This window comes from Chlamydotis macqueenii, chromosome 7, assembly GCF_036417535.1.
Source record: "Chlamydotis macqueenii isolate bChlMac1 chromosome 7, bChlMac1.mat, whole genome shotgun sequence".
Lineage (NCBI taxonomy): Eukaryota > Metazoa > Chordata > Aves > Otidiformes > Otididae > Chlamydotis > Chlamydotis macqueenii.
In genome coordinates, this window is record NC_141562.1 from 31,607,081 (window position 1) to 31,629,530 (window position 22,450).

A 22,450-nucleotide genomic window follows, 5' to 3' on the forward strand; every position below is an offset into this window, starting at 1 on the left:
TTCAACCCGGTCTTGCAGTTCCTGATGGTTAAAACTCTTTTTATTATTCTTAAAGGTGATTAAAATATGTTAGTTGAAATGTCTTTTTGACTCCTCTAAAGGAGATTTTTTTTTCTTGTGTAACAAATTTTCTTTCCACCCTGCACAACCGCAATGTTTATGTAGCATGTCTAGTAATCAATTTTATCAAGTATAGCTTTGTTCCTTAAGCCTGATTGCTCTACAGTGTCTTGCTTTGCGTAAATGTAACTTTTCACCCTCCAGCAAAGTTGATTCTGATTTACGTGAGGTAGCTTTTTAAAAAGAAATAAGGTTGCAAACCTAATTCTAATATTTTACAAATGTACAATCAATACTACATATTTAATTTTTTAATCTTTATTATGCCACAAAAAATCTAAATTTGTAACAAGAATGGCAAAAGCTTGTGCTATCTTAGTCTGTTTGAGTAGCAGGCATTTTGTGCTTATTCAGCATCTTAGGCTGAGAACTAAGAATTCAGACATCCTTTAATTGATCACCACTTATTACTTTTGTAGATATTGAAGAGGTACAGTAGTTTGATTTATATTATATTCCTTTATCTCTCTGCTTATTTTATCTTTTCAGAAGGATTAATGGCAGTTCTATTGCTTTCACTGATGTTGGTGATCAAGTCCTCCTGCATGTTATTACGCAATATAGTTTTTGGCTGTGATGAATGAGTTGCTATTCATTCTTATTTTTGTATTTTCCAGGCTTACCTGCTATAAATTTATTTTCTGGAATAAGGAATATTTATGAAATGTATTTTTGATGTGCTGTATGAGCTGTATATCAGTATGTTCGCCTTCCTAATGAAATTTGTAATGTCACTGGTTTCCAAAAGATGTTCCCAGAGGAGATAGGCAGGGTATGATTTAGAAACTTTTATCTGTCCAGAAATACAGTGATTTTTATCTGCCTCTTATAAGCAAACGTATTTTACCTGGTGTTGAAAGAGATGTCAAGAGCTCACTTAGCTACTGTGTCTAGGCTGAGGAGATGCTAGCCTCTGATTGAGGGTTGGTGGTTGTAAGTTGAAGATGACATTTTCTTAAATCACTGTTACATTTGATTAGAGACAGAGTAATCTTCTCCCAAATGCAATAGAAATTAAAAAAAAAAAACAACAAAGCATTTTGTTTGTTTTTAATTTCTGAATCTACCCTTCTAGATGTTTATAGGTTCTGAGAAGCTCTCATTATCTCTTGTTATTGCAGCTGCACACGGCTTCCCTGTCATTCTTGTAGTTTTGAATACAGAGACATCTGCAGTTAGAGAGAAATTCCAGCATCTCTGTAAACCTTCCTCAGGAAAATCCCGTAAATATGTTTTCTGACAGTTGGTCAGTCTGACCCGTAACATGCAGTATGGTATCTTCCATCATTGACTGTGATTTTACATCCTAAAATATTTTTTTTTCCAATTTGGTTATGTACCCATCAGTTTAAATTAGATCAGAGACACAATCATAGAGGTATGACAAAACCTCTCAGTGTAACAGGAGACCGTGGAGATACCTGTTGGAATCCTTACATGTGATCATGCCACCAGGACAGAAAAGTCGGGAAGCAGTCATTTTGCATTGGAATGGTCATCCCTCTCCCTAAGGGGTCTTGGAAATCCCCTGCAGGTGGTTGAGAAAATACCTTTTGAGGCATTGTGCAACTAATTTTCCAACCGGTAGAGTGAAGATTCTCAGAAAACTCTTGTAATGGCGTTTCTGTTTGATTGCAGCTGATTCTGCCTTCATTTTCAGAGTGGTAAATGCAATACATTACAATGGCAGACCACATTAGTTTTTTAAGGGAAAAAAACCATCACTCACATTTGAATGCATTAAAAATCAGTCATATTTTGTATCCCCTAAGTGCTAACAGAGGGAAATGATTTTCTGACTTCTTTACGTTTTGTGGTGGTTTTTTGTCTGATAATTCTGTAAGGTATTTATCTTCTTTGGACTTTTACTCTGAATGACCAAATACACACAAATAATTGCAACACCAGTTGTTGATTTCAGTTGGTTTTCACCTTAGATTAGAATTTTCTGTTGACATTTAAAGCTACTATGAACAGCTACTGAGTGGTTTCAAATTGTTTTGCTTTTTATACTGCCTTATAATAATCTTTGATTATTTTTCTGTTATAATTTAGGAAGTTTTACATTCTTTTAGAGAGAGGGGGAAAAACGCAGTTGTCTGATGAAAGGGAGGGTTTTTTGGCAAAATTTTCAAAATGGCTATTAGAGAAGCTATTGCCTTTTTCAAGAAAATTTAAAAACCTACAATTTAGAAAAAGTATATACTAAGCCTTTGATGTCTGGAAAAGTCTTCTTAAACACATCTGATATTGGATATGCAAAGATGAAGGCATCCAAAGTAATCACTTCTTGTTTTTCCTTTAGAAAATAAATCTAACAAAACTCACTTTTAGTTTTTACTAAACCTAGTAAAAGTTTTAGTCTGACATATCGGAAATCACTTCTTTTCCTAAGTAATTCTAATTTTATTTTATATTATCATGTAAGAAGCCTCTTCACAAACAAAAAAAAAACCTAAGAGTAATTTAAGGAATATTTTTCATCTTGTAGGCATGTGAAAGAAACCACACTTTAAATGCTTGCATACTTAAGGAACTGTACTATACATCAGATAGTCTACTTTTTGAGTTGAACTCACAAAACCTGCAGCTTTTAACCGACTGTAATACTGGTAGTCTCTTTATTTCTTAATAACATGTCTTATTATATTTAAAAATGAAAAGAATAACTAGCAAGAATGAAAATGAAACTGATGAGTAGAACACATTAAACTTATCTAAGTAAAGTGCTTTTAGTGTTTTCACCTGGAATTTTTCAGTTTTATGTGTTCAAAGTAAGTGTACGAGATTCATTTCTTCACACAAATTAATATTGAGAAAATAAAATTGATGATACTTAGTTCTTGAATTTTCCTGGAAATGTTTTGGTTTGGTGTGGTTTTTCAGTAGAAAATACTGCCCACATTATTCCTGAATGATCCCAAGAGCAAGCTATTAGAGTTCAGTACTGCAGTTCAATATTGGCAAGAAAGAGTGAGGCACAGCAAGACTCCTCTTAATTGTTTAAGATTCTGTTCAGTTCATAACAAGAAAAAGTCTCCTCTCTTTCAGAGTTAATTTTCTGTGTTTCATTTTCATTATCTACTTGTATAAAACAAAATTATGTTTTTCCAAGCTGTCTTTATAATGTTAGTTGGTGATGATTAAGGGCAGATTTAGTATGATTGCTTGAGAGGTATTTATTACAAACAAAAAATCGGTTTACTTCTTGTGTTTTAAGTATGCATCCTGAAAAGTAATGAAAGACAAGCACTGCAGAGCTATTTTGCCAAAATGTAAAACCAGATAAGAATAAATACAAACCTTTAAATGGAGAAGGTTGCAATAGGATTGTGTTGGTATAACCAAAATAAATTTTTTCTTCTGTGACAAAAATTGGCCTGTTGATTCTTTTCGAGATTTATTTGTTTTTTTTTTTTTTAAGAATAAATATCTACTTCTGCAATGCACGTATCAGTCTAAAAATGTGAGGAAAGTTCACTTGTGATTTCCAAATTTTTTTTTTCCTCTCAGACAAGTATAGTGTCACACTCCTTTGCGCTATGTCAATGCACATAGCTATGTTTCTTGTTTTTTTTTTTTTTCTGTGCTGCTATTGTACTATAAAAACCAACTTGATTTGAGACCAAAGAAAGATAAATCACAAGATAAACCATGAAGGATGAAAAAAAAAGATTAGTCATACATGTGCTAATTAGTCTAGTAAGACTGACTTGTCACAAAGGTTAATTGTGCCACTATGAAATGACAGTTGCATTTAATAGCAGTGTCATAGCTTTCCTTTATAAAAAAATCAGCAAGGTGTCTTAAAGGAATTATCTGTGTGCACCTACTGGCTTAGTTATCTTTGACGTAAGCAAACATATTAAGTTAAAGTACCATTTTTAGTGAGCTCTGTTTGAGAGGAAAAATTGCCCTTGCACCTATATGTTGGAGATGGGGGCTAAGCAATAAGTGTTTTTAAATTCAGTTGTCTGCAATGCATACTTCATGGAAATAGTGATGGGTATTGCTTTGTTGTCAGCATCAGTAAGAACATTTATATGCTGAGCTAGCAATTCAGAGTCAACCATGCTGTGGATTTGTTATTTAATAAATTCTATAGGGTTGTGATTTTATAGCATGGATTTACTCTACTGGATTGTATTGTTTTCGTATAATCTTTCTGTTCCACTGGGAATCTACATGTTGTACAAAAGGGTACTGTGAACTTCTATTACATTAAAAATAGAGTAGAAATTGCTAGGGTGGTGTGTTTTGCATACTTTTTTTAAATTTATTTTTTTTATAAGCTCTAGTATCATCATTTCAGTTAACAAATAACAAAAATAGATTAAAGATTACATGTTTTAAGCAGGTTTATTATTGCAAGCTGTAGATTATTTATTTAAAATAGTTAATGATGATAAAATGGTTAAGTATTTGAAATAACTGTTTAAACAAAAGTGTGTGTGTGCATGATATAAACGCAAGTAGCAGCGGAGTGCCATACAGTGGTACAGGAGGACTTGTGAAGTTGGTCTGTAGTCGCTGTTTCTATCCAAATGAGAGGTGGAGTACACGTGCACCTACAGCACTGTGAAAGGTTGCACTGATTCAACAGTGTTACGGCACTGTTATACCCATCTCTAGAGTTCCACGTTTACTAACAGCATCTAACACCCACAGTAAATGTTTTATGGGTTTCGTTTGGGAGTAGGATGATATAGAGGAACTATAAATGGCTGGAGTCCTCAAGGTGAGAGTGTGGAATAATCACAGAGTCACAGGAAGGCTGAAGTTGGAAGGGACCTCTGGAGACGGCTGAAGCACAGTCTGTTAGAGCGGGTTGCCCAGGGCAATAGAGCATTGGGTTTTGAATTTCTCCAAGGATGGAGACTCCACAACGTCTCTGGGCAACTTGTGCCAGTGCTCAGTCACTCTCTCAGTAAAAAAAGTGTTGTGGTTTTTTTTTTTTTTTAATGAAATTTTCCTGTTTTTTAATTTATGACTGTTGCCTCTTGTTCTGTCTGTGGGCGCTACTGAGAGTCTAGTTCCCTCCCATCAGGTACTTATGCACGTTGGTAAGATCCCCCCTGAGACATCTCTCCAGGCTGAATCCCAGCTCTCTCAGCCTCTCCTAATATGAAGGATGCCCTAGTCCCTCAGTCACCTTGGTGGTCCTGTGGCCATCTTCTAGTTTGGTTTCATTCCTATGAAATTGAGTTAATGGACACAGGATATGATACAAACAAACCAAAGCATGGTAGGAGGGAGATTTGCTACAGAAGTTCATTCATTATCTGTACTAAAATTCTTGATGTTAATGAGATGTTAACTTTAAATCTTGCCAGTCAATCTGGGGGATCATTTCCAGCATTTACAGAGGGCTGAATTTTTGATGTGCATCTATACCTAGAACATAAAAATTATCAGAACTAATTATTAAAGGTCAACCTTGCATACTTAACTCATGTTTCTCAGACATGATGGAGGTGCGTGAATGATTCCAAAATACTGCATCTAAAGTTTCTCATCTTTATTGCAAGAGGAATTTTTGTAGCTGATACGATTTTTCAAAAAATATCTATAATATAATTTGTATAAATTTTTGGAAGTTGTTTTAAAGAGTGTTCACATGCTTGGGCAGGAATTTGCAATATGAAGTGAAGTCTCCATTAGAGTTGTACAATATATTTTTTGAATTAAAATATATTTTCATTTTTGAAGATATATTCATATCATAATCTTCAGTATGTCTATATTCTATGCCTGAGTGTTTTCAAACACAAAATTGTGACAATTCTAGTTCCTATCTTTTCTTATAACTTTAAGTGAAGTTATGAGCATTGGTAACAAGTTTTTCTGTTTCATGTGCTACAATTTATTTTGGAAGCTGTAAGGCTAGTGATAATTCTTGCCTAATAGAAGGTTCTGAAATCCAGCAGAAGCTGGCATTTATTTTGAGTCTTAAGCTTGTCCCTATAATTAAAAACTTAGCGCTGTGTGAAAGATGAAATAGAGAGGGACAGATGTACTTCTTTCCAGTGAGGGGAAAGGAGCTATGATACACTGTCAATCCCTGTTGTATCCTAGAGGTGTGATTATCTCACTGTGAAAATACATCGCCTGGAATTAACTTACTGTTATAATTTGAAGTCAGTAGTGTTTTGGAATACAGATTTTTACTTTTTTTTTTTTTTTTTGAGAGAAGTAAATCTGTATATTTTGTTTTAACCAATTTGCTTTGCAGAGATTCATTTCTGAATTTTGAATACTGAATGTGAGTACTTTAAATTAGGAGGAAATAGAGAATGTGAACGTAAGTTAATAAGACTTTAAGAGTATTATTGTATATTAAACTTGCTTAAAGCAGAATTTCAAGCTGTTCACTGCATTAATGACTGTCAGGGAAGATTTGAGAGAGGTTAAGTGTCATCATAACTTCCTGAAAGTGTTTCAGTATGATGCTGCTATGAGTGCAGGAATATGTTGTGCAGCAGTAGAATCTGAATCTGATGTACCCTGTAGATAGTCATGTCTCTTCTCAAACAGCCTTGTACTACATACCGTGTGGCAGTACTCAGCAAAAAATATAGTGGCATTGGTAGGACTAGTTTTCTATGTTGGTGGTGTGGTTTTTTTTTTGACAGTAGTGCCAAAAGTTGACTCTAGATTCTTTTAAAAAAAAACCCCATATATATATATGGGGGAAAAAAATTATCAAGTTTAGAGAACCTTTCCCTACTGCATTTGTAAGCAGTGATATCTTTCTATTTGTTTCTGTCTTTCCATTTGGGATGCAATATCCCTATTCAAAGACATAAAGATTGTTTCTGCTTACATTTAATTTCTCTTAACGAGGCAATTCTGTGTAGGTATTCTTCATCCTTTATTTATAAGCCCACTGACAGTGTCTCAAATAAAATCATGCTAAGAATTGGACATTATTTAAAGCATAATCATGACAGAGAATGTGTTGCTGTTCAACCTAACATCAATTCTGAGATGTGGCAAGGCAAAATATTCACACTGTGCCTAACAGAATGTGTGGAAGAATCATGGCTATCAAAAATCCCCACTAAAGGACATGGGAACTAAATAGGAGAAAGGAAATCAGTAAAAAGATGCTGAAACTTGTGAAAATGCTTGAGTGTGGCAGAAGCTGAAGCTGTCCTTCTTTGCTGAGGTTCTCAGTGGGATGACTTAACTAGCTTCATACACAACCACAGGAAATGCAATGTTGTAGGAGAACTCTAAGGCACAGAAATGGGATCTCAGAAGTTTTCCTTGCTGGTGTCTCAGATGATCCTCCCACCATCTAGCATTAAGTAGTCTGAGCCTGGGATTTTCAGTCAGAAATCTTGACTTACCACCCTGCAGTTCTACTCAAACTCTTAAACCTTTTATTAAATATACAGGAAGAAAAAGAAAGAAGCATTTGAAATATGAAGTATTAAGTATAGCTTTCATTTTAACTCTTAACTCTTATTTCCTTTTTCTTCAGCTTTTGGGAGTTCTTACAAAGAAAAATCATGTTAAGCATCTCGTTAGATCAACATTAAAGATAACTGTCCTTTTTTGGAAGAAAAAAATGTTACTTGATACAGACTTTAGCTGCAGCTGCTGGAACTTAAGCCTCCTTCCTTGAAAACAAATGCCTCAGGGTGGAGAGGGGTGGGAGCTCAAGAAAAAAAAAAAAGAAAAGAAAATATAAATTGCATCTCTTGTGCTGACTTCTGCCAGCTGAGAATGATTGATACAAAATATGCTTTTAAAACTGATTCCAATATTTGGCATATTTCTACTAGGATTAGCCTGTGAGAGGTACTGCTGTAGCTACGGTATATATTGTTGACTTCCACTGCTATCAGAAGATAAGCTGTTCACAGACAATGGTTAAACAGAGAAAACAAAGTGGAAAATATTAAAGAAAATATAGAGAGATGTGTATGGAAATATTGAGGTAATGGAAGAATGATGTAAATCTTGTGCTACTTTGAAATAAGATGTAGCTTTAAGTTGCAGTTTGTTAATTAGTAAACATAGTTTGTATTCAAAGCTCATAATTTCTTTTGTATTATTTGGAAGTAGGCTGGTGGGAAAAAAAAAACCAGCAGTGAGGCATCTAAAAGGATAATACATCTAAGAATTCTTCCATTGACTGTATTATAATATTGTCCTGCTTCTGCTGTTGCTTTGTTTGATAACATATATTCACATTTGCTTCAGTAGCAGCAGGGATGCCTTATATTTATTTTGGTTTTTGAGTTACTCTCCATATAGAGTTTCACAGACTGGTAGGAATCCATTTCTCATCACAGACTTGCAAGCCTGAGATTAATTAAAATACGCAGTTACTGCTGTTAAATAAAATTTGTCCAGATGAGATTTTTAAAGTAATGTAAAAGTGATTAGCTCCTGATGTCCTTTTTCAAAGTATTTTCCAGAGAACAGTTAAATTGCTGGGAACTTGATCAATGATAGTAATTGCTCTTCATCTTGTAAGAGAAGAAAATTAGCTGCTGGGCTTGTCAGAACTAGCTTTTTCATTGACAAGGAACGAAGAATACAAGGTTCTGAGTGTCCTCATCTCCTCCTTTCTTTTCCTTTTCCAGCCAGACTGATCTTAGCGCTATAGAAGCTTCACGTGTGTATTAGGTGAGGTAGAGCAGCCATATTCATGTTTTTGGTGAGAGAGACCGAACTATGAACATATCCTTTGTGTGTACTATGAATACGCACAGGTCAACATTTAGATGAGTCAATGGGAAAATAAATATTCAGATTTTTGTTATTTAACAGTTCTTCGGTATAAGTCCAGAAAATTCTAGAAGTAGAGACAGAATGCAGTGACTAAAGTATGATGCAGTTTAAATGGAGGGAGATACTTGGCTGGTTGGAGAGGAGTGCATCTGTGGACTCCTGTGTGAGTGAGCACATAGTACAGTAAAGTGCACTGTATAGGTGCTGATTTGATTTAGGTAACGGTGCTGGCTGGGGATAAATGGTGTTGAGAAGTTTGATTTATCAGTAATTCCATGGATTGGGGATACAAGTCATGTCTGAGCTGCCAAAGGAGATGGTTTTGCCCTTCCACAAAGTCTCAAACATTTGTTACTTTTACTATATAATCCATTTTACCCTTTTTTTTTTTAAAAAAAAAAAAAAGGTGATAAAGATGCTTAGTGTCCAAAAGCTTTTATAACTTAGTGTTTACATGCTTTTACTAAATAAAAGCTACTCAAGTAAAGCTTCTGTATTTGTTCAATATATTGACATCTTTTGGAGTATGACTTGGAATGCAGACTTTTAGCTCCTTTATAACTTTAGTGCTGTCTTGTAATGGTGCATCACTGTTAAGAGCAATTAACCATAAGCAGAACAAGCTGTTAGGAATATATTCCTTTGTTTTTCACTGAAAGTATAGCAAAGAGTTGCAAAATTAAATTTAACTTTTGAGAAGAGGTTTTTCTAGCCTGAAGTGCCTAAATAATCATTCTATAAGTGTAGAGGGGAAAACATGGATGGATTTAGGGAAATATAACTGATTATATAGTAGCAGGAATTTAATGAGCATTTATTGTAGAGTGTCAGGATCATAGCAAAATTACAAAATTTAGCACTCTGTGGTAACTGTAGGTGTGGTTCAGAAATGTTGTTACACGCTGTATTGTGAAAGAGAGTATCTGGTATTTGTTTCTTGCAGACAGTTTGAGTTTCTAGTACCTCTTTAAGAGCTGGTCCTTCAGCTTCAGCTGGCTAAAGTTCTGAAGGCTGAACAAATTGTAGAATTCCTGATGTTGAGGTATTGTTAATAATATCTTTATGTTTAGTTGTGGTTCTAGTTTGGCTGTTACATTTCCTATTTTTCTATTTGTCTTAGGCTGGAGCAGAGAGATTAGAGAGTGTATGGTATGGGACACTGTCACCTAAGTATTCATTGTGTATTATTCCTTATAATAAGAAAAGGAACATTAAAAATCAGTCTGATAGAAATTCAATATTAGGATTATAAAGTGGAAAATAAACTTTTATTGTATACAGGTCACCAGTTAGCATCATATCTGTTCCCAAGCAGGAGCCCACATATTAAATCTTTTAACTTAGTCATAATTAAAACCTCAGTGAAAGTGTAATATGATCATCAAGGTAGCTTTAGAGTTACTTGGTATTAAAGAAAGACTTTAAATGTAGCATGAATATTAGCAAGTAATTATTCCAGTATGATGTGGGAACTTACTGACACGTTTACCAGAGGGAGGTTATTAAGTTTTGTATGCTTGGTTAGAGAAGAGGGAGGACTGCGTAAACAAGACTGTCATTTGTATGAACATGAGAAGGAAAAGCAAAAAGAAAAGCTCAAGAATTTGGAACATAAAAGTTTGTCTTGAGATGAGAATCAATCAGGCAGCAAGAGTGGCATTGAGTACTGTGCAGTGATTTACTTTAGCCATGGAGTTTAAAAAGGAGTGAAGTGATAATGATGTTTCTGTGATTCCCCTTCAGTTCAAAGTTCAGGAGTTTTTAAAGGTGTGTGTTTTTTTTTTTTTATTTTTTTATTTATTTTTTTTTCCCTAGAACATTCTTGTTGTGGACCGTAGTTGTAGTATTAGCTAGCCTTCATTCAGATGGTTTCAAAGCTTTATTTTTGTTCTCTTTAGTCAAAAGCAGGAGTTCCAATTATACCAGACATTTTTGCAAACATCTGCAAGAATACTTTGATTAATTAGATATTTGAAACTAATGGAATTTTGCTGTTGCTTTTGCCATTGGTCAGAATTTCACCTTGTATAGAGAAGATGTATTGTTAGTAATTTTCTGTATTGCAATTGAAATTGTAGACTTTAATGGCTATTCTCAAACAGCTGTTACTTAAGGTGTGGAGGAAAGCCCCAAATGACACATGCATGGTTCTTAACTCTAGAGAAAATAAACTGAATGATGTGCTAGTGAAATATTCTTCAAAGCAGCTTATAATTTAATGAGTAATATTGGTGTTTTTAATACAGCTTGTAGGAATGTGTTTAGGATGAAGTACTAATATCCGTGAAAATTCCTTTAGTTATAAAGTGAAATATGGGTGAATAAATGTCACTTTTCCTTTTTGATTTTTGTAGCTTGCACGTGCAGTGGACATGCAAATATTTGTCACATGCAAACAGGGAAATGTTTCTGCACAACTAAGGGAATCAAAGGAGACCAGTGTCAACTGTAAGTACAATTAAATGTAGCCCAAAGTTACTGCAATTCATGCCTAATGTATAATCACTTTTTTCATTTTCTTGTTTTTTTTTTTTTTTTTTTTTGATTTTGTGATTGACCTGACAATGTTTAAGTGATGAATCTTACAATTCTTAGGAAAGTTCAATATTAGCCTTTTCTTAAAGAATAGTGTTACAAATATTAGTAATATTTTGCAGACAGTACAGAATTAAAAAAAAAAAATCCTGTAAAAAGAAGTAACTGGAGAATTGCCTGTAGTTGTCTTCCCTTTTTTAGCATTTAAAAACATTATTCTAAGTAAAAAAAAAAAAAAAAATCTGTGAAATTGGTAATTATATTCAGTACATTTGTCACACATGTTGATCAGAATCTACAGTGATTAGACTTTTAGAGTTTTGGAAATGTGTTGAAGTGCACAGTTTTTTAGATGTTTTTCCATATCATTAAATACAGAACAGAGGAATGTGTAGACCTGCCTCAAATGCACTATTAGTATATCTTGCTATGCACTGGAATGGCTTATTGTGTTTGTTTAGAGGAAGAGCTTGCAACTTAAGACAGAGCATACAAATGGGAGGATTAAGAACAAGGAGCTACTGAAGTGGAATAACTTGTCAAGGAGGAGAAATGACACATTAAAGTTAACTATGAATAGTCTTATATTTAAAGATAGCTCTTTCAGTTCATTCTGTCCTGTACACTGCATTATCCAATAGGAACCTTATTCCTTTCGCAATTATAGGGTTTTTTTTTTTAAATAGTATCTGGCCCCAAAATTGTCTTAGCAACGTTGGTTGGAACTGAGGAAGAGGCATAAATACAGCTTATTCCTCTTCAGCAGGGAGAGGTGCCAGGAGGTTATGTTCTACTGCCGTGAGGCATATTCTTTCCCTGGGCTTGCGGATTAATCTTTGATACACTTAATGAACTGGCTTGGATCCTACACTTAATGCTCTGCTTGATAAATAGTCAAGAAACAAAAATACGTGTTGCAGAGGCTCTGTGTGTATTCATGAGAAGGAACTGTGTGGACAGATATACTACTTCAGTGGGACCTCTGGGACTTTTTGCTAGCTCTCAGGATGAGATGGGAAACCAAGATTATGGCTAAATGATGAATTTTTATCATGACAAAAGAGTGATAATATCTCTAAATAGTGAATTAAGTATTCACTGAGAATTTTTTTTTTTCCTCTTTTTGTGTCCAAATGCTCAATCAGTTATAGGTGTTAATGAGTGGCTTGGTTACCAGTGTGCGGTACGGATATATGTTGATGCCATTCTACCTATTTGTAAAGAATGGGGAGGGGGAAAAAATAAATCTACAAATCTACTCCGCTGTGTATCATGACACTCAAACTACAGGAAATAGTTTAATTGCTCATAACTCCAGTCTTCTGCCAACTACCATTCAGCCTGAGGCACTCTTTATGGACCTTTCACCGGTCTGTGTTTCACATACCTGTTTTGCTATTGCTTTCCCTTTGTCTTCTGTCCATTTAATCATCATTTTTTCCATTCTGATTTGAAACTTCTGTCTCAGTCAGTTGCACTGCTCAGCTGTATCAGTCTGCTGTCCTGATTTTACATCTGTCATAAAAGGTTCTTTTATCCCATTTACTGAACTGGAACGAAGAAGGTGGTTCTAGTGGTGGATTTTTCTGACAGCAATTCCACAAAATAGAAGAAACGAAGATTTGAATGTACTTTTACAGACTAAACTTAAAATTGCAATTTCAGACTGAAAACCCCTTGTTTTGTCACATGTAATACGTTCCCCTTCCTAGATTGTTAGGTAGACAAAAGGCTCATCTAGGGCAAGCTGTGGTATTAAAGACATTTGGTATGCCAAATGGTTTCTTTTGGACAAAATAAACTGCAAAGCAGCCACAAATATTAACATAAAAAATTAAATTTCTGCTCTTAAGTCCTTTCTTAACTCTATTCTTTAAAAAAATAGTCTACATAGCCTTTTTTTAAACTATCAGGTTTATGACAGTGCATGTAGAAAGAGACCGGTTCCAGTTATAAAACTTGGAATGTATTAGGAGACTATCTAGGATAAAATGTCAGTACTAGAGACTCATTTTTGAGGTCAGTGGATATCCTGAGGAAAGCCGATAATCACAGATTTAGAGTTCTAGTACATGTCATCAGATGGTACACTTAGAATTTGTCATTTTTACTCTCCTTGGTTTGGGAGTGTGATCCATTAATGTATGGAAGTTTCAGTCAAATCTTTGGTTTTTTTTTTAATTATTTCTCTTAGAACTTTAGGAGATGAAGAACATAAAAACCGAGTCACTCCTGAATCACTGAATCCAGTGCTGTACTGCCATCCAATTTGTATTATGTTTAAAAAAAGAGAAAGCTATTTTCTCTGTAAAAATTACCCTTACACTCTCAAAATACATGCCCAGTAGTTATCTAGAAGACAGGGATTATTTTGAATCAGCTAAGTGCTTTGCTTGTATTTATTATTTTATTGTATTCTGCATAAATAATCTGGAACTTGATTCATATTGTGAATAGTGTTCTCCGTAGCTCTGGATAAAAATTGATTTTTTTTTACCAGTCGTTAGGCTGTTGTGCAATCTCAGCAGCAAACCTATAACCCTGTGATTTCTAAAATAAGGATTTCAGTGAAAATTCCAAACTCTAGCTGTTTGTTGTGAAAGTTAGATTTATATTCCTGTCAAGAATCCTATTGATTAGAAAGTCATAGCTGCAGGGTTGTATGTTATCTCCCTCTTTTCCTCCTTCCCCCTGATGCTTTTATATCTGTCATGTGCAGAACACAACATATACCTTGGGGACAGAGTTTTTAGGAAATCAAAGAAACTTTTCAACACTTTTTTTTTTCTTTCTTTTTCGCTTCCTAACATAAGAACAGCTAGTTATTTGTATTTTTATGGAGGATCCTCTGTTTTTCCTTATACATTTATTTATTTTTAGTATGCTCATCTCTCAGTTATATTAATTTCTGAATTGTGCTGTTGGATATAGCATGAAGCAGAGTGGCATTTAAAATAAAAATCAGCATTCTAAAGCAGTTTTGAGCATACTTTTACATTCTATTTTGCAGTATTCTTTCATGAGACATAACATTTTTTCCAAATATATATATTTTTGTTTCCTTTAAGTAGGTAGTTTCAGATGGCAAAATCCTGTAATACTCCCCTAATCAGGAGGAACTGTTTAGAATGATTTGATTATTCCAAGTAACTAGACTGTAAAACAATAAAACCAGGTATAAATAAAAATACCTAGATTTTTTTCCCCTTAATTTTTATAATGAAATGTGCCATTGATAACAGCAGGAAAATCGTATTGACTTAAAATATATTTTTAGGTGAAAACTATTATTTTAAGGTAATTTTAAAAAAATTTCTGTAGTATTTGATATGCTAGCTGCTAATTTTATTTCCTCTATAGAATTTTCTCTACAGAGGTTTTAAAATTTCCATACATGAATCCATATGCAGGATTATATACACGGACAAATTTTCTGGAATAGGCCTATGGAAATGTAAGGAATATGCTAAGAGGATGTTTCAAAGTTCAAATTCTGATATTAAATGAGAGAACTTCTACTGGATGCAGGGAAGAAAAATGTGAAAATTACAGAAATAACGTGAGTAGTTAAGTCGTTCTTGAAAAAGCTTCAGTATGTCTGGACTCTTCCAAGAGATGAGCCTTCACCTGGAGATGTGTCTGTAGCTTTTGTCATCCCTTGTAAACCTGGACAAAAGATGAGCATCTGGAAAGGTTACAAGGTTACAAATGCTTGGTAGAAATAAGGTTTTGTAGAGAATTTTTTAAATTGTCAGTTTTTACTAGATGTACTGTAACATTTATTGCACTGTGCTTCCCAGTTACAGCCATTGCTGTACTTTTGGGAGAAGGAAATCGATCTCTCATTAAATACATTCCAGTGTGGCATGTTTTAGGCTGTTGGACCTGTCCTGTTGGTATTCAAACTGTATCTTTGAATGATGGGCAGGTTAGATATCTTGTTAGTGTATCTAGGTTCCCAGGCATAAATCAGAATAATAATTATTTTACCTAACTGGGAAACATTAAAATGTTGAAAATGTCTGCTCGGATGCATAAAAAAAACAACCAACCAACCAAACAAAAAAAAACCCCAACCAAACAAACAAAAAATGAAAAGAAAAACCCCAAAAAACCAACCTAGGGGAAAAACCATCTAATAACTGGGCAAAAACTAAGCTTCGAGACTTCTGTAATGAGGAACTGCTAGGTGAAAATAAAATATGGGAGAGGAAAAAAAAGTTATTTTTAGTATCATATTTCATGTAGTTTTAAGAAGGATAAATTTATGAGTATAAAATGTATAGATCCAAGTTAGTCTGGAATAAAGAAGTAATATTTTGCTCATTTTAATTCTAATAAATATTCAGACTATTCATTTCTTAGTTATACTGTTATTTCTTCTGAAGAGGTTAAAAAAATACTATTTTAAAAATATATCCTTTTTTTTTTCTAAAATCTTCATTGTGTGCAGACTTTAAAAAGCTATTTAATATTGTAAGGACTTGTGCATAAAAAATAAGCACTTATTGATAGTCTGATTTACATAAGAATAAGATTTAAAATATCCAGCTGTCCTCTCCTGTGTAATTCCCCTCCAGAGAATGTTGTGATTCCTTTTACCAGATGGAAATAGCAGGTAAAAATATACCGGGTTATGAGTCAAATTCACCGTTCTGTTGATACCACTGCAGCTTTATTTGCTGATAGCAGAGTAATTCTGTTCCCTGTTGTTTCCTCTCAGAGCTCTGCTTTCTGGTAGGAGAAAAATTGATAGCTGTCATATAACAAAGTAACTTCATTACAACTTCCTTTATCAAAGATACATACACAAAAAAAAAAAAACCAAACCTCAAAAGACAAACAGAACCAACCCAGCAAGATTCTAGTTACTGGAAGTTTAATTAAAAAGCTTTTATCAAGAACTTACTTTTCCTGATAGAGGGTAGAATCCATTTAAGACTAGTTACTGTGGTCATCTGTGCTGTTCTAAAGTGAAATTCAAAAGTATAGTATTTAATGCTTTAAAATACTAAATGAAACTGTATTTTAATTTTTATTTCTTCAATTTTTTTTTCCTTTTTCTGTCATTTGGTCATATTTGACTGTTAGTTTTATGTATGTGGTTGTGATTGACATGAGATGTTTTCTCGTCTATGGATGTTATTCCATTAGCTATGGTGTTTCGTGGAGAATTCCAGCAAAACCTTGCATGTGGAGGTGGATTTAGTGGCTGCCTCTGTTCTTGTTTGACTGCCTGAAAATTTTAGGTTGCTTCTGTGTGGATAGCTTCAAGCTTTTAGCTAGTTCTTGAAGAGCTAGATCGTTAGGTTGCTAAGGAGAACAATAAAATAAAACTTCCACTTCAACATTAAATATGTATTTTAAATGTACTAATTTTCTTCTCTACATGTAGTAATTGTTGCCAAAGACTTGAGATACTTTTAAAAATTTAATTCATGTTTATGGCATCAATCATTTTTGCTTAAATTGCAGCTTTCATTTAAACTATGTGTCTAATGTCAAAGCTTCAGAACATGACCCAAATGCACTCTGATGTTTTAAACACTCAGAAGGCAAATATCAGGAACTGGAAACATTTGAGATCATTTTTAATCTAAAATTTGAAGAAAAATAACATTTGTGTTTCTCAGTGGGCCTGATGCAGTATTTTCTTAAATGGGTTTTGACAATATTGTATGTCATTATAAGCCTTTTTGTTGATTCCCACCCCCCCCCCCCAACACCCCCCCCCCCCCCCCGATGCGATAGGCTCACTTTCTCTTCTTTGGTGTATTCACTATATTATTTGTAAAGTTCATGAGGCTCTCTGGGACCTTTTAGAGTTGCAAGCTGTCTGCAAATGTGAAACAGCACTTTTCGTGAGCAACTGTTACATTACAAAGATTATATTTTATTCAGGAAATGGCCTGACTTTGGAAAAATGGAGAAGAACTGGAGTTGAAGCGTCCTTGTTTTTAGCAGGCGGTGTTCTCAGTGAAGAAATGGGGGGGAGGTGGTGGCGAAGGGAGCCGCTGCAAGCACTTAGTCAAAAGCTTTGTATATTGGTAGTTTATTGTGGGTCAGTTGTGAATGTGTTAAATCTGGAGAACGCTGCAATATTGATATTGCAATGTAAAACTAGTTGTGTTAGCAAGATGTCTCTTGCCAAGAGCAGAATTAAAAATGGTACATGTAATTTTCTTAGGTGTTCTGTTCCGATGAAATACGCCTTTTACATTTCTGAGTTCAGTACTAATTGTCCGGACAAAGGGGAGCAGTTTGAATGTGAGGATTTCTCTTTCATGAGAATAAAATAATTTGGCTTTTGGCTTCTAAGTCAGACTCTTCCATAACTGACTGTATGCATATATATATAAGTCTGTATTTTGGTTTGGCAAGCTCAACAGAGCAGAATCTGCTCACCACTGGGCTTCAGTTGTTCTCTAAGTTGTTGGTTTTTTTTTTTTTTTTTTTATTCATTATTTCCTCTCCAGGCTACCTCCAAAAAATAAAAACTGCAGAGCAAAACAGACTTTCTTTACAATTTTTCAACCACTCCTGGGTGGAAATAGGAATGCAAACAGTGTACCAGTCTCTTGTGCCCAGCTGGTTTATGGTAATATTCCTGCTGGTTATAGATTTAATTAAGTAATATCTTTTTTTTTTGTTTCCTATTTAAAAAAATAGATGGTGCTGGATTTTTCTTTCAAAATAAGTAAATCAAAATACCCTGTTTTTAAAAATTGTTCCTCCTGTGCCCTGGCCATGCCATTCAATGATTGGCATTTGAATAACCTGTTCTGCTTTGTGCAGGATGTATTAGTGAAGCAGTGGAACAGAGCAGGGTGCCTGAGTCTTCCACAGGTGACATGCCAGTGAGACCTGGTTTGAATTCTAGTGCTGAGGACGTATCTGTTATAAAGCGAACACTTTTTATAAGTGCTAGTAATTTTTAGTGCCAAATGTTGCTATAGTCCTGTTCTGGTTTTGTTAGTGAGGGGGGGCCTAAGGTGGCAGCTTCTGTAGGAAACTGCTAGAAGTCGCTCCCCTTTGTTCAGTGGACTCGGCCGGGCCTAGGGCGGACCTGCTGCTGGCCAAGGCCGAGCCAATTGGTAGCAGAATGTCCCGTGATAACGCCTCTGCGATAACGTATTTAAGTAGGGGAAAACAGGAGAAAGAGGGAAGAGAAGATGTGAAGCAGCTGAGCGGGGAGCAGAGAGGGGGAGGCACAGGCCTCATGGGCCTTGCAGGCCTCACCCTCTGGCCTCCCGCCGGGCAGCCGACTGGGCCCAACTCGGCCCGGCCCGGCTGCAAGAAGTGGAGAGGAGATGAGAAGTGAATAAGATGTAAAAAGGATCCTGAGAGGCGTCTGCCAGCCTGTTGTGAGGAACGGCTGCAGACGCCAAGGTCAGTTCAGAAGGAGGGGGAGGAGTAATATGGCTCCTGGCCAAGATTCCTCTGCAACTCGTGGTGAAGACCATGGTGGAGCGGGTTGTCCCCCTGCAGCCCATGGAGGTCCACGGAGGGGCAGAGATCCACCTGCAGCTCGTGGAGGACCCCACGCCAGAGCAGGTGGAGGCCTGAAGGAGGCTGTGGCCCGTGGAGGGCCCGCTGGGGCAGCTGTTCTAGAGGGACTGCACCCCGTGGAAGAGATGACCCACGCCGGAGCAGTTTCACGAAGGACTGTGGCCCGTGGGAAGGGACCCCACGCTGGAGCAGAGGAGGAATGCGAGGAGTTCTTCCCCTGACGATGATACAGCGGCGTAAAACAACGCGTGATGAACTGACCGCGACCCCCATTCCCTTTTCCCCGCCCCGTGCCGCTCGGGAGGGGAAGGTAGTAGAGATAATGTTAAGCCCGGGAAGAGGGAGGGGTGGGGGGAGGTTATCTTGTTCCCTGTCTCATTCTCCTGCTAATTTTAGAAAATAAATGAATAGTTTTCCCCAAGTCGAGTCTGTTTTGCCCGTGACGGTAACTTTAAGGATTTCTCCCCGTCCTTATCTCAAACCTTGAGCTGTTTTTCTTATATCATCTCCCCCTGTTCTCTCGGAGGGTGGGGGGAGCGGGAGAGAGACTGCGTAGTCTGGTCCTGATCAGGGCTGAACTACGACAAGTCCCCATTGTCTAAAGGTGTGTAGGTAAGGTAATGCTTCTACGTATTTATTATAATGGAGTAGCAGAGCTGACAAGAATAGAAAAATTTGCAAGTTCTTCAGGTCTGAAATAAGATTTAGAGAGATTTAAAGCTAAATATAAGCTAGAGACAATTATTCTGCTTTTAATTAGGTATGTATTGAGTCTGGATGGGAATGAATTTAAGTGTGGGGGTGATGCTAATCGTTACTCTCATACAGGAAAAAGAGAAACAGGGGTAGCCTGGGCCACCACTTCCCAGGGAAATGTTACTGGGAAGAGGAGAGGGAGGAAGGTTATGACTGCCATGAAACTGCTTTGTTATTGGGTCTGATTTTTTTTTGTTATCCAGCAAAGTTGTGACCTTAGCTTCCATGCTTATTTTTAGAAAGTATTTGGGAGATTTCGAGGCTGTTCCCGTACAGCTAAGGAGGGGGTTAAGGACCTTGTGGCTTGGGCTGGCTTTACATCTTGCCTAGGGCTAACTTTAAAGCAGAATTGCACATACCTGTGTAGCACAGTACTTCACCGTAGTCTCAGACAGGGTCACAATAGGTTGCAAAGACTTACAATGTAATGTTTTGGGGTTTTTTTGTTGTTTTTTTGTGGGCTTTTTGTGGTGTTGGTGTTTTGTTGTTATTTTTTTTTTTTTCCTCCACAGTTCTAACAGTTGAAAATAATGTCAGGGCTGTGCTGGATTGCATCTTTTAGGGTGTGCAATGAAGGCATCTAGGAGTGCTTCTCTGTGGCCAGGACTAGAACTGCAGTTAAGAGCTAGTGAGGCTGAGCCTTATGAAAAGTAACATAAGCCAAATATCAGTATGAGCAGCTCTTCTTACAAAGGAACCAGCCCAGTGGGAGAGGTGCATGCAGTTACACCGTCTCTTGGCACTGCTTCTTTGGGAAGATGTAGAAGGAGACTGGAGCGTTTCTTGTAAGACAGCCAGCATAGTGGTGTGCAGATGCCAGAAAAAGTTTGTAGGAGGCTGCTGACAGTGGAGGCCAGCTGCTTTTCAACACGTAGTTCCACCAGTCAGTTGCCTCTCCTGATCTGTATGAACCAAATATCCTCTTAGTCTGTTCTTTCTGCCCAGATATGAGGCTGAGGTCCCCACAAATCATAAATAAATCCAGTTTATCATGGTCACTCACTCTGTTAACTGTTAATATGATTATTCTTTTCATGCTGCTGTGGTTGGATTATAAACTGTCATTGTTCACAGGAGCCATGATAAATCTCACAGACCATAAATTTTCATATATAGGATAACATCTGTGAACTACTCTAGCAGAGTACTTGTTACTACCCCTTATTAATGAACTTCTGTGTCTTGATACAGCCAGGCACTGTGTGCCTGGCCTGACCATTTTACATCTACAAGAAAGATGAGGAGAGGCTGTTCAGTAGGGCCTGTTGTGACAGGACTAGCGGTAATGGTTTTAAAATAGAGGGAGGTAGATTTAGATTGGATATTAGGAAAAATTTTTTTACAATGCGAGTTGTAGAACACTGGAACAGGTTGCCCAGAGAGGTGGTGGAAGCCCCATCCCTGGAAACATTCAAGGCCAGGTTGGATGGGGCTCTGAGCAACCTGATCTGGTTGGAGATGTCCCTGCTCCTTGCAGGACTAGATGACCTTTGAAGGTCCCTTCCAACTCTGACCATTCTATGATCTTCACTATTCCCTATGCCTGCTGTCAGATTCCAGCTCTTTTCCAGATAGTAACAGCTTGTCCACCTTATGTCCTGTGTGTCACACACCTGCCCAGTGAATATTCTGATCCAACCATTTCTGTATGCGTGCTGAAGTCCAGGAAATGGTTTTGATCTGTTACTCCCAGCCGTACAAAACACATCTAGGTGAATGTAGAGGCGGCTAAGAAACTCTCCAACTGGGTTGTCCCTAGGCACTGACCTGCAACCTGTTTGCTCCATGGGCAGTTGTGATACTTGTTCTGGATTTGGGAATTCTACTTGAGCAACTGGGCATCTAACTGTTTGGCGGTGAGATAATAAGCGTTACAGCACATATGTCTCTGTGGATTTGGGCTTTGATCAGTTTTGATGCTTTTTAAAATTTTTTATTTTATTTTTTATTTTTATTTTTTATTTTTTTTCGTTCCATTGCATCCCTCTTAAGGGAGACAGTGAAATTCGAGTCTTCTCCCTTGGTAGTTGTCCCTCTTTGAAGTCTGTTACGTACTTTACGCCATAAAATTAACTCCCTCTGGGTTTTTTTTCTAAGAGTTAAAAAGATGACTTATTTTTTTTTTCTAAATCTTAAAGGAGACAATGCTTAATCCTCCATTCCTTCCTCACCCCATACCTGACATTGATTTTAAAAAGTTGGAATATTTGCTGCAGGTAGCGGAGAAAAAATAACATGGGTTTCCAGTGGAGCATAAAGTTGTTTGTACCTTCCTACTACTTTGGTGGAAGATAAGGAATTCTCTGTATAGAAGGAAAAGAAAATAATTGAGGGCTTTTCTGTCTACTCATCCTGCTGTCATGAGAAAAAAAAAAAAAAACAAAACCAAAACTTCTTCAGCAGAGTTGTCACTGAGAAGGGAAATTAGGCCAAAGAAGGTCTTATAGCAATATTGTTGTCACCTTAATCAAAACTATATTTAAAAAAAATACAGTTTTTGCTGTGTAAAGCCATCAGTTTTCAGATGTTTCATAAACAAGGAGGTTCTTTTTATTAGCTTTCAATTTAGAGTAAGAAAAATCAAAGGTTTTTTTAAAAAAATTGTTACTGAAAAGGTAATTAGAATTCTATTGGATCATGACAATGACAACAGCAATGAAAAAAGATAAACAAGAGACAAGGCCAGAATGTCCATCAGATTCTAGGAGCCATGCAGCCAAGTATTTGTGTGGCTAAGAGTTGTAAGCACATATTGCTTGCCTGACGGGGAGTGAAAGCTTTGTGA

General features: G+C 36.3%; 1 protein-coding gene across 1 annotated transcript in view; it reads left to right on the top strand.

The window, feature by feature from the left end:
* Positions 1–22,450, top strand: part of ATRNL1 (attractin like 1) — a 490,222-nt gene that overhangs the window by 131,117 nt on the left and 336,655 nt on the right. Inside the window, exon 20 of the mRNA XM_086752524.1 lies at positions 11,220–11,313. Coding sequence (XP_086608650.1) covers positions 11,220–11,313 — 94 coding nt within the window. The remainder of the gene's footprint in view (positions 1–11,219; positions 11,314–22,450) is intronic.